Source organism: Rhinopithecus roxellana, chromosome 6 (genome assembly GCF_007565055.1).
Source record: "Rhinopithecus roxellana isolate Shanxi Qingling chromosome 6, ASM756505v1, whole genome shotgun sequence".
NCBI lineage: Eukaryota > Metazoa > Chordata > Mammalia > Primates > Cercopithecidae > Rhinopithecus > Rhinopithecus roxellana.
In genome coordinates, this window is record NC_044554.1 from 141,957,522 (window position 1) to 141,977,935 (window position 20,414).

General features: G+C 35.8%; 1 protein-coding gene across 1 annotated transcript in view; it reads right to left on the reverse strand.

Annotated features, from left to right (window-relative positions):
* Positions 1–4,320: 4,320 nt before the first annotated feature.
* Positions 4,321–20,414, reverse strand: part of CRPPA (CDP-L-ribitol pyrophosphorylase A) — a 348,299-nt gene continuing 332,205 nt past the window's right edge. The window contains exon 10 of the mRNA XM_030933230.1: positions 4,321–5,481. Coding sequence (XP_030789090.1) covers positions 5,377–5,481 — 105 coding nt within the window. The 3' untranslated portion in view covers positions 4,321–5,376. The remainder of the gene's footprint in view (positions 5,482–20,414) is intronic.

The window sequence follows — 20,414 nt, forward strand, 5'->3', positions numbered from 1 at the left end:
TCTTAAAATAGTATGTTTTTAAATATTGCATAGCATACTGCTCACAAATACAGGTTCTGGGGCTCAATAACCAAATTTGAATCTCATTCCTCCCACTTGCTGCTTGGCTGACTCTGAATATCTGAATAAGTTATTCAAAATGTATGCGCCTTGGTTTCCACAACTTTTTTTTTTTTTTTTTTTTTTTTGAGACAGTCTTGCTCTGTTGCCCAGGTTGGAGTGCAGTTGTGCGATCTCGGCTCACTGCAACCTCTGCCTCCCAGGTTCAAGCAATTCTCCTGCCTCAGCCTCCTAAGTAGATGGGACTACAGGCGTGCACCACTATACCCAGCTAATTTTTGTATTTTTAGTAGAGACGGGGTTTCACCACATTGGTCAGGCTGGTCTCAAACTCCTGACTTCATGATCTGCCTGCCTCGGCCTCCCGAAGTGCTGGAGTTACAGGCGTGAGCCACTGTGTCCAGCCGGTTTTGACATCTTTTAAATGGTTATAGGTGTACTACCTAGCACATAAAGTAACTATGAAGAATACAGAAGTTACGCACAAGTAAAATACTAAGAACAGTTTTGGGAACATAGTGATCATTCAGCAAGTTTGCTATTTTTATTATTTATTATTTTAAATGCCCATATATTTAATTCAATATAATTTCATGTCTAAGAAAGTTTCACCTCTTTCGAAAACTTTTCACAAACACTCAGGTCTATCTTTCTCCTTTAAAAACTATTGAGTAGGAAATGAGTGATCCTCAGAACCTTCTAGTACTTTGGGATCATTGCTCTAACAACTCTCCTATAAGCATTCTGCTTTAGCAAAATGTGTGTCTCTAGGTATGTCCTAGATTTGTTAAGGCAAGTATACCTCACATTGCCAAAGATTTTCGTTTGTTACCAATTGGTGTGCACTAAAACTACTCAAAACTCAGTATTAGCAAAATCTATGAGCATTCATTTGGCTCACATATCTGCTGGCGGTCAACCTAACGGGACTAGGTGGCTCTGCTGATCTTAGCTAGGCCCTTCGTCTGTTTATGGGTTAGCTGGAGGTCAGCTGATGTGGGCTCTTGACTTCCTTCTGGAGGCAGCAGGCTAGGCTGGGTATGTTCTTCTCATGGTGGTAGTGGAAGCAGGAGAGAGAGTAGAAACACAAAAGGTCTCTGCAGGTCTAGTCTTAGTGGCACACTGACATTTCTGACCCACTGTACTGGCCAAGGCAGGTCATATGATGAATACCAAAGTCCTGAACAAATATTTCTCCAGAAGGCAATGGGAAGAAAAGATGATTTCTAAGCAATAATTCACCTGATTACAGAGATTAAGTCATCATCATACTTTTCTCCACTGTGCCCAAGTATAGGTTTTATATCATTAGCAGCCACTATAATTGCTAAAAACTAGGAGAAGAAGAGGAAATCTAATTAAGACTTCTGCTTTTATAATCATATATATATGTTTATACATGTATATTTAAATATATATTTAGAGAATATAGATCCGGACTTCAAATTCTATCTTTCTATAATATAAACCATCACAATGTTATATTTTGAGAATGTTACATTTAGTTATTCAATTGTGACTGAGTTTGAAAAAACATGTATAAACTAAAAAAAAAAGAAAATGCCATTAGATTTTAAATCAATTTATTTACGTATATTTTGTTTTGTAAAAACAACATATTTAGAATCTTTATAGTACTTTTTCAATGTCACCTTAAAAATATGCATATGCTTTTTACAATTGTGAAACTGAAATAAGAACATATGTAAATGCAACTATAATGCCAACCACCACCTACACAGCTACTTCTAGTCCACTGATTTTAAGCCATATTAACAAATCCTATATCAATTAAAATGCTCCATTATTCTATTTTCAAATTAAACTTCCTAAATAACTTCTATCTTTCTTCTTGCATATGGCTGACATTTTAATTAAGATGTTATGATTTATGCCTCTGTGAATTTGTAGTGTCAACATTAAAACAATGTGAAATGTATAGATTTTAAGACATTTTTCAATTTGATTTTTATAAGATGATCTCTGTATTTACATAAAGTTGATACTTATAAGTTAGTGAAGAAAAAATTTCTGTCAAATTAATGCAAAATGCTTAAAATAATAACCATAACAATGACTCTGATAGAATATAGGGAGCTGACGCTTACCTGTAAATGAGTATACTTGCAACAAGTCATCTCAAATTGAGCACTTCTATGAAAAAAAATAGGACCTCCACTAAAATGTCATTAATCAACCCACTGCTTACGCTGTAATGAACTCCTAACACGACTAACTTTAATTTGCATTTAACTAACTAGCATAAGTTTAGAAAGAAAATAATCATTTTTCAACACAACTTGTCACAAGTAGAAGCATTTTCAGAAACCTTGAAGCATAATCACTATTATTTTTTACGAGACTTTGGAAAATAAAGTGAGAGTCGACAGCTTTTACTAAAGTAAATTTACAGAAGCAGTGATAAAAATGTAACTGTAAAGTTGCCTCTGGATCTCTTTTTCTTTTTTTGAGACGGATTCTCCCTCTCTCCCTCAGGCTGGAGTGCAGTGGTGCAATTTCCGCTCACTGCAAGCTCCGCCTCCCGGGTTCACGCCATTCTCCTGCCTCCGACTCACTGGCGCCCGCCACCTCGCCGGTTAATTTTTTGTATTTTTAGTAAAGACAGGGTTTCACCGTGTTAGCCAGGATGGTCTCGATCTCCTGACCTTGTCATCCACCTGCCTCAGCCTCCCAAAGTGCTGGGATTACAGGCGTGAGCCACCATGCCCAGCCAGATCTCTTAAACAACAAAATAATTTCTCTTTTGGCCAATACTTCTCTTCATTCCCTTAACTTTAGCTATAATTTCTTTATGTTGGGAAGGCGACAGGAAAGCCGAAAGCTCCAGGACTTTCATCTAGTCCTTGGACATATGTGTCCCACCCTTCTTGTCCATTTCGCCAATGTTCATTTAGTGCCTCTGGCTTATATATAACATCTTTCAGGTATCTTTGCCAGGGGTCATCGTTAGACAGGAATATAAGCTTAACACTTATTATCAGTCTTCCTGAGTTTAAGTCCAACCTTTTGTTACTATTCAGTCACATGATTTCGGAAAGGTATCTAAGATCCCTGAGCTCTAATTTCCTCAAGAAAACAGTGAGGGACATACACACACACACAAAATATATAAATATAAATATATATATATAAATACATAAATATAAATATATATAAATATATAGACATATAAATATATAGAAATATATAAATATAAATATATAGAAATATATAAATATATAGAAATATATAAATATATAGAAATATATATATACATATATATATATTTCAATGTTGTGAATTGCTTTGTCTGCTACGAAGGACTAAATGCTACTTTTTTCAGGCACAATTTAATATTTTATTAACTAAATTATACTAAATGTTACCAGTTGCCCAGGGTACTGTTATAATAAGTGCTCTGGGATAAATTCTTGTCTGCTATAGGATTCCTTAAGCTGAATTCTATGTTAACTCAGCCAGCGCTCCAGAGATCAGGGTGATTTTGCTGTGCCACAGATATGCCCAGTTTCCTTCTTTCTTCTTAAAGGCACTTACCCTGTCTTTAAAGCCTCGATAACATTTCCCCTTCTTCCTTCATGAGCACTTTCAAAGTCTTAAACATTTTCACCTGATGACTTCAACAGGTGCATGTTGTGGACTTGGCAGTTGTGGTTTTCGCCACACACACGGCCAACACCTGAACAAGGGCACAGACATTCTAACCACAATCCACACGTTGCTTACCTATTTCCACCCTCAAAAACTTAAGTTAATGGGTTTTAAATTTCTTAATATTCTTAGAGAGAGAAAAAGTGGCAGGCCCAGGAATTTAGATACAAGCCTACATTCAAATAACACATTTCAATTAGGAGACTGTAAAATATAAACTCTCCTACTATATAGATACTTGAACACTAGAGGGAAAAATCACCCAACATGTTAAATAAAAATTCCACAAGGTAGATATTGTATAGTGTATTTTAACTGAAAATATTTCATGCAACTTTTATAGTTTCCATGTGCAGCCTAAGCCCTAATCTGTTTCAATAAATAAATGTATGTTGGCTGGGTATGGTGGCTCACACCTACAATCCCAGCATTTTGGGAGGCCGAGGCAGGCAGATCACTTGAGATCAGGAGTTCAAGACCAGCCTGGCCTACATGGCAAAAACCCTTCTCTACTAAAAACACAAGAAAAAAAAAATTAGCCAGGTGTGGTGGCAGGTTCCTGTAATCCCAGCTACTTGGGAGGCTGAGGGAAGAGAATTGCTTAAACCCAGGAGGCAGAGGTTGTAGTGAGCTGAGATTGTACCACCGCACTCCAATCTGAGTGACAGAGGGAGACTTCATCTCAAAAAAATAAAAAATGAAGTAAATAAAGTAAGTGTATGTACAGATTAAAAGGCATCTCTAATGAATTAAAGGACACCCATAATTATAAAATATAAGGGAAAATATTAATATTTAAGATGGATATACCAATGGAAAATAGAAATAAGAACTTGATTTTAAAAGGTAGCAGCATCTGAATCAAAATAACTAATTTAACTCTATGATGTACAATAGATTCTCTACCTGGAAGACAACTAACCAGGAACTGACCAAAATCACTTACAAAACTTTCCAGACACTTTTAAGTTCATTCAGAAAACTAGAGACCCTTTAAAATAATGTAAGTCATAATTATAGTTCACAAACCAAGAATAACATACAATTTAAAAACAAAAGAAGGAGATGACATCTCTTTTAGAGATCTTGAGCAATATGTGGCAAATGGGGAAACACTAGAAACAAACCGTTCCATTCCCTGGTATCCCCCTCACCGTTTTTTACTAAGGTGTAGAACTTTTTAACAGAAGACAAAAAGACAAAATATCACCTGGTGACAGGACAATTAGAGAAGTGAGAACAATTCTGAAGTTTATCCATTAGCTTCATAATAGTGTGAATTATTAATTAGCAGTTAGGATAATACCTGAAGTTTTCTAAATTCTCATTCCTTGAAAGAATAGCTCACCCATCATTATTTCTATTTGACCTTTCATGTCTCTGTGGAAAGATTCATTTGAAGGCTATTATTTTCCACTTATATACTATTTTTTTCTGGTTCAGGCAATTAATATTTGTCATACACAAAAGTATTCTTTATTTCATAGATATAAACGTTAATCTGCTTTATAATCTAAGCATCACATCCTACATAGAGAAGATATAAAAGACAACTGAAACATTCTACCACACACAGTAGCGGGGGCATAAAGCACAATAAAGATACTCAAGTAGATGTTCTAGAAAGGAGGTAATTTTCTGTATTCTTCATGCTATCAGAAGCTGACCAATGAGTCCAGAATTTCTTTCCTTGACTAATGAAGCAATAATGATAGCACCTTGCCTTAAACTCTCCTGTAGCTTCTGTTCATCCTGAAAAGAAAGGATAAAACAATAATATTTTAGGAAAAAAAATATGCCATGTGTGAAATTTGAAAAAAAGCCACTTTTCAAAATCTGCTGCTGTCCGGATTTGGCATTTTAGAAACTCAGACTCTAGCCACTGTCATGGACACAGTTCCCAAATAAAGAGGAAATACTTTCACACTTTTCATTATAGACCAAAAAATATTTGCTTAAGATACAAGGAAAAACACGACACGATTTCAAATGCTAACAGAAAGAAAAGATTATTTTCCCTTAATCCAATTTCTGACAACCTTTGGCTCTTCACTGAAGTGTGAATATTTCATCAATGATGCAATCCTTTTCTTCATCTGGTTTCTGAGTGTTCTCCAACTTTGTTATGAACTGTTTGTGAGTACTGGTATGGGGGGAAAACCCTGCTTGCTGTTTGTAAAGTAAGAATAGGGAAAATTCAAGAAATGAGTTATTTCACAAGTTGCTAAAAAGTGGTTTTGCCTTTGAAATCATATTGCCTGTAAGAATCCATTTATTCTAATTATTTATGATGAGGAGATTATAATGTGAAGGGAAAATAGAAACAGAGCTAATATCTTTCAGGTCTCTGTGTTGTGAATTGTGCTATCTTTTAAAACAGGATGTGGTAACCAGTCTCTGAACTCCAGAATCATCCTTAATGCCTTAACCCAATATCCAATATATCACTAGGATCTACTGTAGCTCCTTTCTATTGTTTCTTGCATCTATATACATTGGGATAAGGCATTAAGGATAAGGTTGCTCAAACTGCCACTGCCAGCATAGCACCTTCTGTCCTCAATAACTGGAATATTCACACAGATAGTCCCTCTAAAGTCTTGCCCTCTGATACTCCATTTCCCACAGGGAAGTCAAAATACTTATTTTAAAATATAGATCTGATCACATCAGTATCCTGACTAAAATCCTTTGAAGATCACTTTTAAACCTTAGGATAAAGTCTGATCTCTTTACCTGATAATAAAATGTCTCTTATCTTCTTGGCCTCTTCTTGATATTCCCCTAAAATTGCTCAATTCTCCAAGCCACATAGAACTGCTTAAGATTGTGCAAACAAGTTATTTTTCTGAGCTTGAATCTCTTTGGGCCAGCTAATTCCTTTGCCTGAAAAGGTTTCCCACACCCTTTCTAGCTTATCTGACCCTAATTACTCTTCACGGTTCAACCTAGGTATCAAGAGATTCTTGAAATCTACCCTGACTCCTATCCTCCAGTCCAGTTTGGGTGAAGTGACTATATGTTTCCACAGCTGTGAATTCCTCTAGCACACTAAATTTTAATAGTCTTTTTTTAGTTGACCATCTACTTTACCAGATGATGCGTTTTTTGATGTAAAGAATTTTTCATTTTATCTTTGAATATGGAACACTTTTCTCAATGCCTAACACATGGTAGCACTCCATAAATTATAACAAATTCAAAGCAAAAGAGGTTCTGACTATGATAGACTTATCACCCTTTTAGTTGAGCTCAGTTGTTAACACTGACTGCAATTGCTTACTTTGTTTTCTCCTATTTGCATATTTAGCCTAAAGCCTGGCAATAGTACAAAATAAATATATTATTGAAGGCTCACCACAACTACTACATGCTCCCACCACCCTGCGTCTGGGTTCCTCAGCTATGAGGATGATGGTAAGAGGCCATCTCTGCTTAAAGTGCTCTTTTCTATCAATTTCCCTGATTGTGTTCCAAGGGGTAGAGCTGGAGAAGATCTGCAAGATGCTGAATGTCAGCTGCTTTGCTTCTTGAAAGCGAGTTTTATATGACATTTTAAAATTGGATTCAAATGCCATTTTGGTTTCCAGAATATCACAATACCTAAACCACATCTAAACAAATCATAAAACTATGTATGTTTGGGCTTAAAATACAATTGATTTATATGAGAGTAGATTTCATCTGTGTCACATCATTCATAAACATATAAATATTCTAAAATGGGCAAATACAAGCCAACTATTGATTTGTCATTCTTAATGATCAATTAATTACAGTGCTGCAGGGTCTATAATACACATCTATTCCTAAGTCTCATTTATTAAATTGAGACATAACACAGATGATAATTAAGGTTCCTCTTTCAAAAATAAACAGAACAAGTCTGTCTCTATCGCCCTGTTGAAACTAGTTTATACTTGTTATAATGAAGGCAGCACAGTAACAAATGAAGAAATTAAGGAATCGCCCTGTTGAAACTAGTTTATACTTGTTATAATGAAGGCAGCACAGTAACAAATGAAGAAATTAAGGAGAAACTGTTTAAGATCCCAGGGCTAGAAAAATCGCATTTCTATATCTTACAATAAATCATCTATGTTCATTTTGATATCTCCATAATGTACATATTTTCAGTAAAGAATTTAAGATGTCCTTTTAAAGATTAATTTACTTCTTCAATTTTTTACAGGCTTCATTTTGAAAGATTAGAATTGAAGGACAAGAAACTATGTCATTCTACTGAACATTTGTTTTCCCTCTCTGCCTGAACTCATTTGATCATTCTACCCTTAAGAAACATGGAAATTTAAAAACTGATTAAGATGGTTAGACACACATGTATTCAGGAAACTCTAGTATGTGGAAAGATTAGATAGTCACATAATTCCTGGATTTCAAACTAATCTCAAAATTTCATATCTCTAGAACAGTATTAACACAGAAAAAAAAATGCAAACCCAATATATCTTATAAAAGCACTTCTTGCCTCCAGCAAATATACAAAAAAATGGCTTTAATCCTTGGGGACAGTGGGAAGCAGAGGTGCAATACAGGAGATCATTTTATTATTCACTTCCTCTCAAAAACCTGTACCTCCAGGCTAATCATGAGAAAGACATCAGAAAAGTTCCTATTGGAGGGACATTCTACAATATGTTATATTGTATTCTACAATATGTTATATTGTATTCTACAATATGTTATATTGTATTATGTTATATGATATTGATGTTGATACAATATCAACATCCTGACAAATGCTCCTCAAAACCGTACAGGTCATCAAAAAACAAGGAAAGTGTGAGAAACTGTCATAGCCAAGAGATACCTGAAGAGAACTAAAAGTAACATGGGGTACTGGAACAGAAAAACAAATTAGGTAGAACTATGGAAATCTGACTAAACTATGGACTTTGTTAATAACAATACATAAATGTTGGTACATAAATTGTAACAAACATATCATACTAATAATGGGAGAAGCTGGATGTGAGTGTATGGGAACTTTCTGCAGGATCCTATGAATTTTTCTGTATATCTATAAACTGAAGCATATTCCCTTCAAAAAGGTATTTTTTAATTGATGACCATTTACAAATGTTATGTGCTGGATTACAAAACCTGAGTTACAAAGGTAATTTATTTTTGCACATTGGCCCATTTGTATATTCCTTGAAAAATGTACAATATTCCTTTAATAAACTATGCAGTTGGGAAGTCAGATTGCTGCTATTTATATACAGCTTTGACAACTTAAGTGATCTTTGAGCAAACTGCTGAAGTTGTATAGCTCTCCACTTTTTCATCTAAAAATGGGATAACTTTTTTGTGGGAATTTAGATAAGACATGTAAAACACTGGTACCTAGTAAACATTCAATAACAATCGCAGTTAGAATTATTACCTTTATGAAGTAAACTAATTTCAGCTATGACAGAATAGTACATATCTCCCTCTCACCATATATAGCCATTAAGTCTGGAAAAGTTATGTGAGAATATTTTTTGCAGGTCTTGGACAGTAACATATGCATGTCTATAATCCTTGAAAGAAGAGCCTCCTAACATTCTCCCCAGCTGTCATGCTGAGAGCATTTATGCAATCTACACAGAAGAAAAACAGAACCCAAGGAGAGCACAGCAATCTCTCTGGGTAGAAAAGACATACATAACAATTTAAAGCTGTCAAAGTGGCTTGTATTTCTGCAGGCAGCGTCCCTGACAGGAAGGAATTGCTGAGAACGCCTAAAAATCTGCTAAAAATTCCTTCAGTCCTTGGCCAGCTCCTAACTGTGCATGCCCAGGGAAAAACTCAACGAGGCCTAGCAGAGAATAACTGCTGGAAAGTTGGAGAGCTGAGGAGAGATTTTTGAGGCCCCACTGTGCCAAGGAACAGGAGGTTACATTTGAGTCCAGCTAGAATGAAGAGGCCTTGGTGAACACCCATGGCTTTCACTGGGATGTCTGAAAAGCCATGACTACAGCCTGGGTATAAGGCAAGACTGAACCCAACCTGCCCTAAAAAAAGCGTCAACAACATCCACAGGATCAAATTGATTCAGCAATACAACCGCTTGCTAGAACAAATTTCATATTCCTTAGAGGACATTAAAATAATCTAGAGCTTTTATAACGTTTGTACTCAAAGCGTGGCATCAAATATCACTAGATAAGCAAAGACGTAGAAAGCAAAGATGCAGGAAAAAAAAAAAAAACCTATTATCAAGAGAAAAAATAATTTAAGCAGACCCAGAAATGAGATAAACATTGGAATCAGTATGCAAGGATTTCAAAATAGCCATGCCTAACACATTAAAAAATAGAACTAAAGATAAAAATGTTGATGAAAAATGGAAATTTTCAACAAAGAATCTATAATAAAGAGAATTTTATAGTTATAAAATCCTTGAAATTAAGAATTAATTAGACTGGTTTTATAATGAATAGGCAGTGCAGAACACAGTATAAGCGATCTTGAAGACAGTAAAAAAACATTTGGCCTGTAGCACAGAGAGAAGAAAATGACAAATTAGTATTATAGTCATTTTAATACTTCATGATCATATTACTATTCTATTTTCCTACTCCTACCTTATCTATTGGTAACCCCCTTAACATTAGGAAACCTGTTTGGAACATTTAGAAAACCACATGTGGGCTATCCTAGCAGCCAAGTCATTTGGGAATATTTGCTTTCATGAAACAAACAAGATAAAGGAAACATCAACCCCATTCCTAGAAAAGCAATGCGATGTAATAAACACAAATAAGTATAAAGTGAGAAGGTAGACAATATCACCATTGCTGGGCATAAAAAGATGAGGGAATTCAGAGCATGATAACATTAAATAATGCTGAGATGATTCGTAAAAGAAGTGTAATCAAAGGATGAGAGAAAGAGGTGGCAAAAACAGATGAGTCCAGAATGGACAAGAAATCTTTGGGAACAAAAGATATGACTTATTTTTTTGTGGCATATCAATGTGATAAGATAGGTCTTACAAAGGTGTTGCAAGAAAAGTAGGTACCCCAATCTCCAGATTAAAAAGTAAAGAAGGAAAACTACTGAAATTACATTCAGCAGCAGTTTATTTACTATCTATAACTAGCAAAAAAAAAAAAAAAAAAAAAAAAAGCTGGGACTGGTTTACTTTGATTCCAGCTCAACAGCCATAAAGAGCATAAGATACAAAACTGCATAACAATGTTTACATATCCACACATAAAAATAAAAAGCATGCACTTGTGCAACTTAAAAACAGAACTATTGAATCCTATATAATGTGTTGAAGTCTGAATTTTCTATGAAATCTAAATTATTGTCATAGCCGGTGTGCTTGTTTTATCATCTTGTTCACTTCATAACAGTGTCAATTTTTTTAAGAAAATTTTGTTGTCCAGGTTAGAGTGCAGTGGCACAATCACAGCTTACCACAGCCTCGAATTCCTGGGCTCAAGTGATCCTCCTGCCTCAGGCTCCTGAGTAGCTGGTACTACAGGCATGTGCCACCATGTCTAATATTTAATTTTTTGGAGACAAGGTCTCACTACATTGTCCAGGTTGATCTCAAACTCCTACTCTCAAGCAATCCTTCTGCCTCATCCTCCCAAAGTACCAGGCTTATAGGTGTGAGCTATTACATCCAGCTTCACTCTTTTTCTTGGTTACAACTATATTATAGCAAAAATAGAGATCAGCTAAAAAGGAGAAAAATAGTATACTCTTCAGTAGTCGGCTTTCTTAAAATACTGGGAGTGAAAATATAAACATGTTGACAGAAGTTATTTTTGGATGATGGCTTTATGACAATATTATTTCTTCTTTCTGCTTTGCTATATTTTCAAAACCTCCACAATGAACACATTTTATTCACAGAGGAAAAACAAATTACTTTAAAATTTAGTTTTAAGACTGTTAAATTCACGGAGCTAAATTTGATTTGTTGTCATAGAAAATCAATAGTACTGAACATTGTCCAAATTCCGGGAGAATGTTTCTCTCCATAAATCTTTTCAAAATCTAAACAAAGAAAATCTTTTTTGCTTGAAAATTCAAGGCTTCAGTAAAAGGCCCCTAAAGGAATCATATTAATAATTCACAAAGTCTTAGCTTTCTTCTTAGATATAAAGAAAACTATCTAAAATTCCAGCTAAAAGTAATAACAAAAAAAAATGTGTACTTAATTTTATCCAGCACGTAACAATTGTTCACACAGATCTTAAAGAGTTTCATAATAGCTGTATTTTAAGACTATTAGAAGACAAAAAAATAGCAATACAAAAATAGGTATTTTTAATTTTCTAAGTCATCAAACTGAATTATTTAGGATTAAAATTCACCATGAGTTTTACCTAGAAACTTATATTTAGCTACTTCTCTATCACCTATAATTTCAAGTTTAGGATGAAATACACCATGTTTGGGTGAAAGATGCACAAAAGAAGAGATCTAATTACCATTATCTTTTAAACATATAAGGTAATTCTAAATTTAGTCCATAGTAATGAAGTCTTGTCAATAAAATCCCACATGCCAATCTTGGTGTGTGTTTGTCTCTTTTTGTTGTTGAGTTGGTTCTTTTATGATGACTATATCCAGCATCTTTAGCAGAGTAGTGAAGTCTTGATGAAACTTTGAAGGGACCCCTAAGCCTTTGGCAAACTTGTGGGAAATCAGGAGATTTATTTTCACAGAAGATTGGCAATGACAGTGGCACCTCCCCTAACTCATAGCGGCTCTTCTTTTACATCCTTCTCCCCTTCCCACTTCAAAATTTGAGCAAGGAAAGCCTGCAGTGAAGTAAATTACTAATACATAGCATTTTGCAAGTGTATAAGTGGTCAGTTTTATATGATGCCCATGTCCTCACAAATCCTTACTTACTAACAGTCCCTTTCAATTTTCTCAAAGGATAATTTTGGGAGAAACTATTCCCAGAGTACTTAAAATTGACAAACCTTTTCTAAAAGTATATTTTAAAATATTAAATCCCGTAATTGAACTACACAAATATCAGCATTTGAATTTAAAAAGTGTAAACAAATTTATAGTAGGCTGTTTGAATCAAATTTATGTGGATTTGGTGGAATACCATCTCAAAGAATAGCAGGAAAAGCTATGACGTAATTGTCCTCTAAATCTTTATGGACAAGCTGAAAGGAAATCTCTTAGAGATATCTATCTTCTATACACATCGCTTCTAAAGAACACAATGCACTCTGCTAAAAGGAAAACTATAAAGTTAAAATGTATGCATATGTATTTAAGCTTTAGATGTCTCAAGAGATTACACAATGTTTCTTTAAGGGTAAACATTACCTTGTCTCAGCAAATTCCATACCTAAAAATTGAATTACAATTTCCATGAGTTGCAAAATCTCCTGAAAATCAGGTTGCTTATAGTTTGATATTAATACTCTTCTTCCATCCCTGTTTTGGTGAACTTATGCAAAAAGTATTATTTAAATGTCACAAAATTTCAAACACTAAACAAGTGTACTAGCTGTATTTACATCTAGTCATAAGTATACACATCTCTATCTCTGTACCATATATAACATACAAAAACCACAAGTGTTAGACTTACTAAACCTTCAAGAAGCTTGTTATAAGACTATTAATATCAAATCAAAATAATTTGAAGCTAAATTTTCTTTTTGTATACATGGTGCCAATATGGAAGAAAAAACGGTGATACACTGTCCCCTAGTGGAGATGAAAATAACTTTTCAGTGTATGTCAATTGCCAAAACTGCAGGAAAAAGCGATCACCTATTGATAGGGTGTGAGAAAAACAAAACAGCCTTCTCTGAATGAGAAACATTTTCCTCTTGCTCCTGTGAGTGAAAACAAATGTCTTTCAAAAACTTAGATAATACTAATGAAAATGCACTTGGGTTTACTGATTAACATAATCATCACAACATAATCATCACACAACAGTTTTAGTCTTTTTTATTTTCTGTGTCTAGAAACAGGGCCTTACAATACAGTAGGAATTCAATAACCATTTCGGAAAGAGATAATTAAGAAAAAAGGATCAGGAAGCCAGGTGCCATGGCTTAAGCCTTGTAGTTCCAGCTACTGAGGTGGTTGAGTGGGGAGGATCCCTTGAACCCAGGAGTTCAAGGCTGCAGTGAGCAATGATTGTGCTACTGTACTCCAGCTTAGGTGACAGAGCAAGACCCTATCTCTTTAAAAAGACAAGAGGGAGAGGAGAGAGAGGGAGAGGGACAGAAAAAAAGGAAAGAAAAAAAGGAAAAGAAAGGAAAAAATGAAGGGACAGGAAGGGGAGGGAAAGGAAGAATAGGGGAAGGGAGAGAGAAGGGAAGGGAAGGGAAAAAGGGATGGAAAAGGGCAAGAAAAACAGAAGGAGAAGGGAAGAGGGAAGGGAAGGGAAAAGGGAAGGAAAAAGGGAAAGAGAAGGGAGGGAAAGGTTGGTCAATAAAATTCAGTAAAACCCTGCAAGGCAGCACCGATAGTTTTCTGAGTAGGAACAGAGAGTTGGAAAGACCCAAACTTTACTGAGTAGGAACAGAGAGTTGGAAAGACCCAAACTACAAGTGCTCAGAGCCAGACGGCAATGAGGAAAAATGTAGACAGCCAAAAGGCATCAGACATCTGGCCTGAAGAACAAAGAGTTCATTACTGCATCCAATATTTCTAGATCTGGGACTTGTGACACTGTTACACTTTATTTTTTGAAATTAATCATAATGTAAATTCCACAACTTAATAAAGTTGAAAAAGCAGTGTCATATACAATGTCCCTTTTAATTAGCAAAAAATGTTTTGATCCTACACAACTCTCCCAGCAGTTACCAACACCTGCTAGTTTTCTACTGTCATGCTTCAACCACTGCAAGCTAGCTTAACACCATCCTATGCCTGGACTCCTCCAGGATGCTCTAACTGGCACTTCTGTTTTTGGCTACTGCTCCAACCTCCCTAAAATAGTTACCTTCACTCTATCAAACCCAAATTTTCAGCTACTCCTCTTAGCTTTCAAGGTCATCCACGATCAACCTAATAAACCCTTCAGAGAATTGCATTCTTCTGAACAGTAAAGAATGCAATTCTCATTCTTTACTGTTCAGAATCCGCTTCTGTTGCCATCCCAGTATAATCATTATTATTTCAGCCCCCAGAAAAATGGTTTCCCAGTAACTGTCTTGCTAATTCACATATTTTTTAAAGACCCAGCAATAATGACTACCTCTTAAGATGTCATCTATTTTTTATTGCATGTCAGTAATTTACATTATCATAGTTTTTCTCAAAATCCTAATGTTTTTATTTGGTTTGCAATCTACAGGACTTAATTTCTCAGCTAAATCGTAAGATACTAAAAGAGAACTCTTCCAAATTCTAAGCTCAAACATAGTACTATGTCCATAGTAGGCACTTGGTAAATATTTATTAGTTAGAATAATTGGCTAATTAACTTTATAAAGCAGTGACTTTTTAGCTGACCTTAAGATATCTTTGAAATATCAAACGTTTTAGGCTGAGACAATGGGGTTTTCTAAATATACAATCATGTAATCTGCAAACAGAGACAATTTGACTTTCTCTCTTCCTATTTGAATATGCTTTATTTCTTTCTCTTGCCTGATTGCCCTGGTCAGACTTCCAACACTGTTGAATAGGAGTGGTGAGAGAGGGTATCCTCATCTTGTGCCAGTTTTCAAGGGGAATGCTTCCAGCTTTTGCCCATTCAGTATGATATTGGCTGTGGGACTGTCATACATAGCTCTTATTATTTTGAGATATGTTCCATAAACACCTAATTTATTGAGTGTTTTTAGCATGAAACAGTGTTGAATATTATCGAAGGCTTTTTCAGAATCTATTGTGATATGTTCCATAAACATCTAATTTATTGAGTGTTTTTAGCAGGAAGGGGTGTTGAATATTATCAAAGGCCTTTTTGGCATCTATTGAGATAATCATGTCGTTTTTGTCATTGGTTCCATTTATGTGATGGATTAGGTTTATTGATTTGTATATATTGAAACAGCCTTGTATCCCAGGAATGAAGCCAGTTTGATCATGGTGGAAAAGCTTTTTCATGTGCTCCTAGAATCAGCTTGCCAGTATTTTATTGAGGATTTTTGCATCAATGTTCATCAGGGATACTGGCCTGAGACACAACTTTTTTTGTTGTGTCTCTGCCAGGTGCTGGTATCAGGATGATGCTGGCCTCATAAAATCAGTTAGGGAGGAATCCCTCTTTTTCTATTGTTTAGAAGAGTTTCAGATTAATGGCACCAGTTCCTCTTTGTACCTCTGGTAGAATTCGGCTGTGAATCTGTCTGGTCCCAGGGTTTTTTTGGTTGGTAGGCTAATAATCATTGCCTCAATTTCAGAACTTGCTATTCAGTGATTCAACTTCTTCCTGGGAGAGTGTATGTGTCCAGGAATTTTTCCATTTCTTCTAGATTTTCTAATTTGTGTAGGTGTGTTTATAGTATTCTCTGATGGTAGTTTATATTTCTGTGGGATCAGGGGTGATATCCCCTTTAACATTTTTATTGCATCTGTATGATTCTTCTCACTTTTCTTCTTTATTAGTCTGGCTAGTGGTCTATCTATTTTGTTAATCTTTTCAATAAAACAGCTCCTGGATTGAGCAAAGTCTCAGGAAACAAGACCAACATGCAAAAATTACTAGCATTCCTATACACCAATAATAGGCAAACAGAGAGCCAAATCATGAGTGAACTCCCATTCACAATTGCTACAAAGAGAATAAAATACCTAGGAATGCAACTCACAAGGGATGTGAAGGACCTCTTCAAGGAGAACTACAATCCACTACTCAAGGAAATAAGAGAGGACACAAACAAATGAAAAAACATTCCATGCTCATAGATAGGAAGAATCAATATCGTGAAAATGGCCCTACTGTCCAAAGTAATTTATAGATTCAATGCTATTCCCCTAAAGCTACCATTGAATATCCTCACAGAATTAGAAAAAAACTACCTTAAATTTCATATGGAACCAAAAAAGAGCCCATATAGCCAAAACAATCCTAAGCAAAAAGAACAAAGCTGGAGGCATCATGCTACCTGACTTCAAACTATACTACAAGGCTACAGCAACCAAAACAACATGGCACTGGTACCAAAACAGATATATAGACCAATGGAACAGAACAGAAACCTCAGAAATAACACCACACATCTACAGCCATCTGATCTTTGACTGACCTGACAAAAACAAGCAATGGGGAAAGGATTCCCTATTTAATAAATTCCCTATTTAATAAATGGTGTTAGGAAAACTGGCTATTCATATACAGAAAACTGAAACTGGATCCCTTCCTTACACCATATACAAAAATTAACTCAAGATGGATTAAAGACTTCAATGTAAGACCTTAAACCATAAAAATCCTAGAAGAAAACCGAGGCAATACCATTCAGGACACAGGCACGGGCAAAGTCTTCATGACTAAAACACCAAAAGCAATGGCAACAAAAGACAAAATTGACAAATGAGATCTAATTAAAGCACTTCTGCACAGCAACAGAAATGATCATCAAAATATACAGGCAACCTACAGAATGGAAGAAAATTTTTGCCATCTATCCATCTGACAAAGGGCTAATATCCAGAATCTACAAGGAACTTAAACAAATTTACAAGAAAAAAACAAACAAACACATCAAAAAGTGGACAAAGGATATGAACAGATACTTCTCAACAGAAGACATTTATGAGACCAACAAACACATGAAAAAAAAGCTCATCACTGGTCATTAGAGAAATGCAAATCAAAACTACAATGAGATGCCATCTCACGCCAGTTAGAAAGGCGACCACTAAAAAGTCAGGAAACAACAGATGCTGGAGAGGGTGTGGAGAAATATGAATGCTTTTACACTGTTGACAGGTGTGTAAATTAGTTCTGCCATTGTGGAAGACAGTGGCGATTCCTCAAGGATCTAGAACTAGAAATACCATTTGATCCAGCAATCCCATTACTGGGTATATACCCAAAGGATTATAAATCATTCTACCATAAAGACAGATGCACACATACATTTATTGCAGCACTGTTCACAATAGCAAAGACGTGCAACCAACTCAAATGCCCATCAATGATAGACTGGATAAAGAAAATGAGGCATATATACACCACGGAATACTATGTAGCCATAAAAAGAATGATATTATGTCCTTTGCAGGGATATGGATGAAGCCAGAAACCATCATTCTCAACAAACTAACACAGGAAGAGAAAACCAAATACTGCATGTTCTCACTCATAAGTGGGAGTTGAACAATGAGGACACATGGACACAGGAAGGGGAACATCTCACATCAGGGCCTGCCCAGGGGTGGGTGGCTAGGGGAGGGATAGCATTAGGAGAAATACCTAATGTAGATGATGGGTTGATGGGTGCAGCAAACCACCATGACACGTTTATACCTCTGTAACAAATCTGAACATTCTGCACATGTATCCCAGAACTTAAAGTATAATTTTAAGAAAAGAAATATCAAAGGTTTTAGATGAAGGCTACGTTGTCATGAAAATAACACCATAAAAATAAAAACCTTATATTTGTACTTGGGAACTGGAAATGGTGTCAAAATCTAGGAATTTGTACTCCAGGATTCTTCCTCCTATGAAAAAACATCCAGTCTAAGAAGTTAGTATAAGGGACACTGACAAATCTACACTAACACACCCAAGTCTGGGGGATAAGGGCAGACAATGAGGCAGGCATTCTCTTAAATGGGGTGGATGCATAAATAGAAAGCTATACACAATCTGTTGTTAGGCAACTGATACAATTTCCAGAACACATGTTAACTTATAGGAGGGATAGAAAGCTTAACTTCTCTAGTTAATGGTCCAGGTGTCAGTAGAATAATATTGATAATTTCTTATGAAGCAGAAAGACTGGTTAGATTTGTTCGCATAAAATTTAGTTTCAAAATTTTAAATTATAAACTTAACACCAAAGAAACAAAGAATAAAATGGACCAATTCAAACATATCTTCTTGGCAGAAACATGGGGCAAAGAAAAGGATCATTTAAAGGATATTTTTACTAGTGAAAAAGACCCCTGGTTAATAACTATTAGGCTTTTGAATATTGGTTAGTGGGTGGATAGTTAGTATCCAAAGTGTTAATCTCAAAATTTCACAGTTGTTTACCATTATATTAGAAATTTTTTCCTTCCAAGAAGGTGGCCATGAATTACAACCTGCAAAAATACTTCTGTTCTGAACAGAGTAGTGCCAATTTTTATCAGCCTTAGTTAGCAAAATCCTAGCCTGGCAAAGCTCCCCCCTAGAATGAAGAGCAGAAGCAATCCTTTCTCGAGGTCACAGAGGGTAGAATTATTGCCTATAGAGATTCTTCCCAATAGGGAGGTAGAAAAAAATCAGCATATAGATGAAGTAATTCTCCAGGTGGAAAGAACTTCTAAGAATCATTATAATTAAATGTCTCTCTGAAACGATGCTTTTGAGTAAAATTGGAAAACATGTTACATATTTTCTGATTTTCTGTCTCAGGAAGACTAAAGAAGATGTTTCAACTATAGAGGTGGGCACAAAGTAGGAATAATCTGTGTCAGAAGAGTTCATGTGAATATTTAATGTATTTTGAATTAAAAGTCTCATTAGAGGCTGGGCGCGGTTGCTCACACCTGTAATCCCAGCACTCTGGGAGGCTGAGGTGGGCAGATCACGAGGTCGGGAGATCAAGACCATCCTGGCCAACGTGACGAAATCCCGTCTCTACTAAAAACACAAAACAATTAGCCAGGCATGGTGGCATGCACCTGTAGTCCCAGCCACTCAGGGGGCTGAGGCAGAAGAATTGCTTGAACCCAGGAGGCAGAGGCTGCAGTGAGGCGAGATCACACCACTGCACTGCAGCCTGGGCAACACAGCGAGATTCCATCTAAAAAAAAAAAAAAAAGAAAAAAAGAAAAAAAAAATCTCATTAGAGGTAGTGTACAACTTACTTTATCACCAAAACTGTATGATATACATAGAAGACATACTTGAAATGTCTAGAACTCAGAAGAGAACAGTGAAAACAGTGACAGTAAAATCAAGGCATTAATTTAAAATCTAAGGGAATCCTGGAGATAAAACACAACAGATATTGTGGAAGTCATTACACAGGTGTAGAATGGGTGAGGTCAGCAAGATGGCAAAATGGGAAGTCTTCTCCTCCACTGCTCTCCAGAGAAAGTTCAACTAGCAACTATCCACAGACTAGAAGAATATCTTTTTTAAAACCCCAACACTTGGAAACAAGACTAAGACACCAATGTGGTCCATAGAAATGAATGAAATTACAATGAGAAAGGTAAAACGAATGGTCTCACTCTAACTATGACATCCCTCATTCTCCTTTAAGTTGGCACAATGCCAAATGAAAAGAATTTCCTTGGGCCCCCACAGTTTCTATGAGTTGAGGGCAGGGGTGTGAAATAGAGGCAGTCATACCCATCCCTACCATTCTGGGATTCTTCCTAGACAGCCCACTTTGGTTTTATTATTTCATAGAAAACAGTAGTGGAAATGTCATAGCTAGACCACTTGGGATCAGGTAGAAACAAAGAAAGGAGGCAGAGGTCCTAGTGATCAGATCACGGATCTTGGTGGTACCTCTGTGTTCCTACCAGTTGTGTTATCCAATTGCAGA